The sequence below is a fragment of the Rutidosis leptorrhynchoides genome, chromosome 6, assembly GCF_046630445.1.
Source record: "Rutidosis leptorrhynchoides isolate AG116_Rl617_1_P2 chromosome 6, CSIRO_AGI_Rlap_v1, whole genome shotgun sequence".
NCBI lineage: Eukaryota > Viridiplantae > Streptophyta > Magnoliopsida > Asterales > Asteraceae > Rutidosis > Rutidosis leptorrhynchoides.
Genome location: NC_092338.1, coordinates 4,206,268 through 4,209,878, shown reverse-complemented (window position 1 = coordinate 4,209,878; position 3,611 = coordinate 4,206,268). Strand labels below are relative to the sequence as shown.

The window sequence follows — 3,611 nt, the reverse complement described above, 5'->3', positions numbered from 1 at the left end:
GGGTACTATTCACTTGGCCTTTGCCTTTTAGATATAAGGTATAATATAATGTAATTGTAATGTAATGTAATGTAATTGTAATGTAATGTAATTGTAATTTCTATTAGTTATATTTGTAATTGTAATGTAATTGTAATGTAATAATGTACATGGATATGGATATGGATATGGATATGGATATGGATATGGATATGTATATGTATGTATAAGGCCTAGGCCCATTAAATAAGACATACTGTTTAAATAAGTAAACCCTAGGGTTTCTTATACATTCCTGCAGTTTCTACACTCACTCGCAAATAAACCAAACACCTAGGGTTTGAAATAGCAACAACAACATGGCGGCGGCAGCTCCTTCGAATTCCGTTCAATGCTTCGGCCGTAAGAAAACGGCGGTAGCCGTGACTCACTGCAAGGCCGGGCGTGGCTTGATCAAGATCAACGGTGTTCCGATCGAACACGTTCAACCAGAAATACTCCGATACAAGGCGTTCGAACCGATTCTGCTTCTCGGTCGTCACAAGTTTGCCGGCGTTGACATGCGGATTCGTGTGAAAGGAGGTGGTCACACATCGCAGATCTATGCAATCCGTCAAAGTATTTCAAAGGCGCTCGTTGCTTATTACCAGAAGTATGTGGATGAAGAGCAGAAGAAAGAGATCAAGGATATTTTGGTGAGGTATGATAGGACTCTGCTTGTGGCTGATCCAAGAAGGTGCGAGCCAAAGAAGTTCGGTGGTCGCGGTGCTCGTGCAAGGTTCCAGAAATCTTACCGTTGAATTCAGAGTAATGATTTTGTTTTTGTTGCTTCTGTGAGACTGTTAGTGTGTTATTTCTTTTAAAAAATTATGTTCTAGCTCTGCAGTGACTGTTTTTATGGTTGGATTCGGTTGCTTGTTTGATTTACCTATGAAATTTAGTACCATAAAATTTGATATTGACTAATTATGTTTGTGTTGTAGGCTTATCTTTTATATCCATATATTAGTATATGTTATAGTTGTTAGAACAGGATTAAATATGTTTTCTATGTTTTTGATTGTATGCGGGCCTTTAGTAGGGAGTGCATTTGACTTGTTATAGTAGTGGATGTTATGATACTGGCTCAGTTTTATTTTGGTTGCTGTTTGGCTTAAACTTTTTAATATATGATTTCATTTCGGATTGATTGTGAAAATATTGTTTCATTTTGTTTTTAACGGTTCGGCCAGAGTTTAGGTAACCTTTAAGATTAACGGTCTTTAGATATCAACAACTGCTATGTACATATGATCCGGCATTGTTCTCTATTGAAAGCACGAGCATTATCAAAAACACTTTGTTAATTTTGCTGGTTATAAACTGTAGGTCGTAGAAAATGCCTATATGCTGTTTACATTTAAGGTAAACTGTGTAAGGGATTTATGCTTTAGTTTTAAGAGCTGTATTGGTGTGAAAAATTGTGGTATCTTCAACCAATCAGGGTTGTAGGATTTGTTTGTATTTCGTCTAGGTAACAACAATAGGCCTTTTACATCTGCTATTTCTAACAACTGGTTATACTCATAAATTCAGTTCACCAAAGAGATACATTTTGCTTAATATTGATTTTTGAAAAACTCTACTGTCACATGTTTTGTATAAAATATACAAAGTGTAAATAATGTACATCTTCATAAAGGATTTTGTCATATAATAACTTCAAACAGTTCCTGTTGGCGTAGACAATGAAAGCTTAGGTTAGTTTATGAACTTATAGTAAACCTGGAGATTTAGAAGTTGGTCCTATTTCAAATGTGACTTTCTAAGCCGTTATTTGTGAGTAACTCTTCTGGTTATGAGACAATCAGTAATATAGTGTAGTAGTTTAGTTTGGTTGTTTTACTGCCTTAACTTATTACTGTTATATGCTTTTTTAGTTTGGGGCTTGTTGGGGGTCTTTTGGGAATGTTATGCTGCAATCTGCGTGAGAGCAATTGCATTCTCTGCCATAATTGCTTAGTTCCTGATTCTTAGCATTCTATTCTACTTTGAATTAGTTCCTGTTCTTTGTGTGTCAACGTGGATACATAGTTTAAGAAAAAATGATTGTATATTTTGTTAACTTTTTAGTCTTGCCATTTATTTATTATTGATTTTTTTGCACCATAAAGTACGATGAAAAAACAATTAAATTGGGATGTTTTGAAAGTAACTACCCTACTACGTAGGGGTATATTAGGACTTTTTATATATTTATTTTCAAATTTAATTTAATTTTATGTTTTTTTTTTTTTTGCAAAAAAACAAGAATTTAAATATAAAAGGATTTTTCACCAAATTGCGAGAAAACCAATAATACAACGATTTGCAATTGGGCCTACCTACTACAATGTCCAATTGACCATGCACCAATACAAAAAATAGCTACAGAAGTGAAACCTTCGACCTTACAAGTTACAACCTCAAAACATAAACATTCATATCCTACGGTCATACCTCCTGATGCCCAGCACCTCATACTGCTTTAAATGGGTTGTGATTTTGTGAATAAAGTGTTGAACAAGCCTAGACCAAGGGTTTTAACACGTACAGGAGACTGATCATGCCATTCTACTCCGATTTTGAGCACTAACAATTGCCGCAACATTGTCATAAATTCAGGCTAAATTATGGAAAAAAATTGTATTTTTATCTCCAAACCGAATCCAATTCGCGTGAGCTAGGAACATTTTTTTTCATGAGTTCTTGCTTTTGTAAACTCTTTGCATTTATTTTCAGCTCGATCAAGTAGACTACTTCTACCTCCGAAAGATACCTTGCCTCTTGGAACTTTTTTCAGCTTGTAAATTTGACAATTCAAAGAGGGCAACTTGAGTTTATATTTGCAATATTATTGTTATTCCACACCTTCAAATCAGCCTTTAAATGTTTGCACTTTTTGCTAATTACAAAAGCGGCAAAACCTTGATATTAAATAATTTCCACAAAACCTGACATACCTCGGTGAATTTAGAGATGTCAAAACCACCCATCGAAGAACTAAAATGTTTAGGAGCCCCAAAAAACGACCTTCTTACCCAGATTAACGGGCTATGAGCTGACGATTTACATTCACCCGCGATTACCACCAAGCCGAGCCAAACGGTAATCTATTTAGTATTAACCATAAGGCCACTTACTATCATATTACATTTTCACTGAACTTCTCTTCTCCACATCTGCGTCACATCAACACAAACTCTTTAACATCCTTTTCATTAAACCTTCACTATCATACACCCCATTACAAACTTTAACCAATTTAAAATTATTATTTAAATACAATAAATAAATACAAATAACATTTTATTAAATAAAATAAAAAATTACATTATTAAAAATAAAAACATTACATAATTAAAAATAAAAGACAATATATAATTAAATAAAAACGTTACATAATTGAAAAAAAAAAACGAACTTATTATTATAAAAATGATGCTACTCGAGCGGTGTCGGGTTTTCGTTTTGTTGTTCTTCGGTGTCTTCGTTTTCTTCGTCTTCGTCGGGTAACAAGACCGTCTTCATTTTCTGTCGATACTTTTAAAGAATTTGTTGGTCTTTCTTTGACAAGTTCGGGTTGACGGTTGTGTTGAAAATTCGAAAGGCGC

At 34.2% G+C, this 3,611-nt stretch overlaps 1 protein-coding gene across 1 annotated transcript; it reads left to right on the top strand.

Annotated features, from left to right (window-relative positions):
- Window positions 1-256: 256 nt before the first annotated feature.
- Window positions 257-961, top strand: LOC139852552 (small ribosomal subunit protein uS9). The gene has a single exon (XM_071841849.1). It carries the CDS (start codon window positions 339-341, stop codon window positions 777-779), a length of 441 nt encoding a protein of 146 aa, XP_071697950.1. The 5' UTR covers window positions 257-338; the 3' UTR covers window positions 780-961.
- The last annotated feature ends 2,650 nt before the right edge of the window (window positions 962-3,611 follow it).

Coding starts and splice junctions, on each gene's coding strand:
- LOC139852552 (XM_071841849.1), top strand. CDS start 339: ATGGCGGCGGCAGCTCCTTCGAATTCCGTTCAATGCTTCGGCCGTAAG.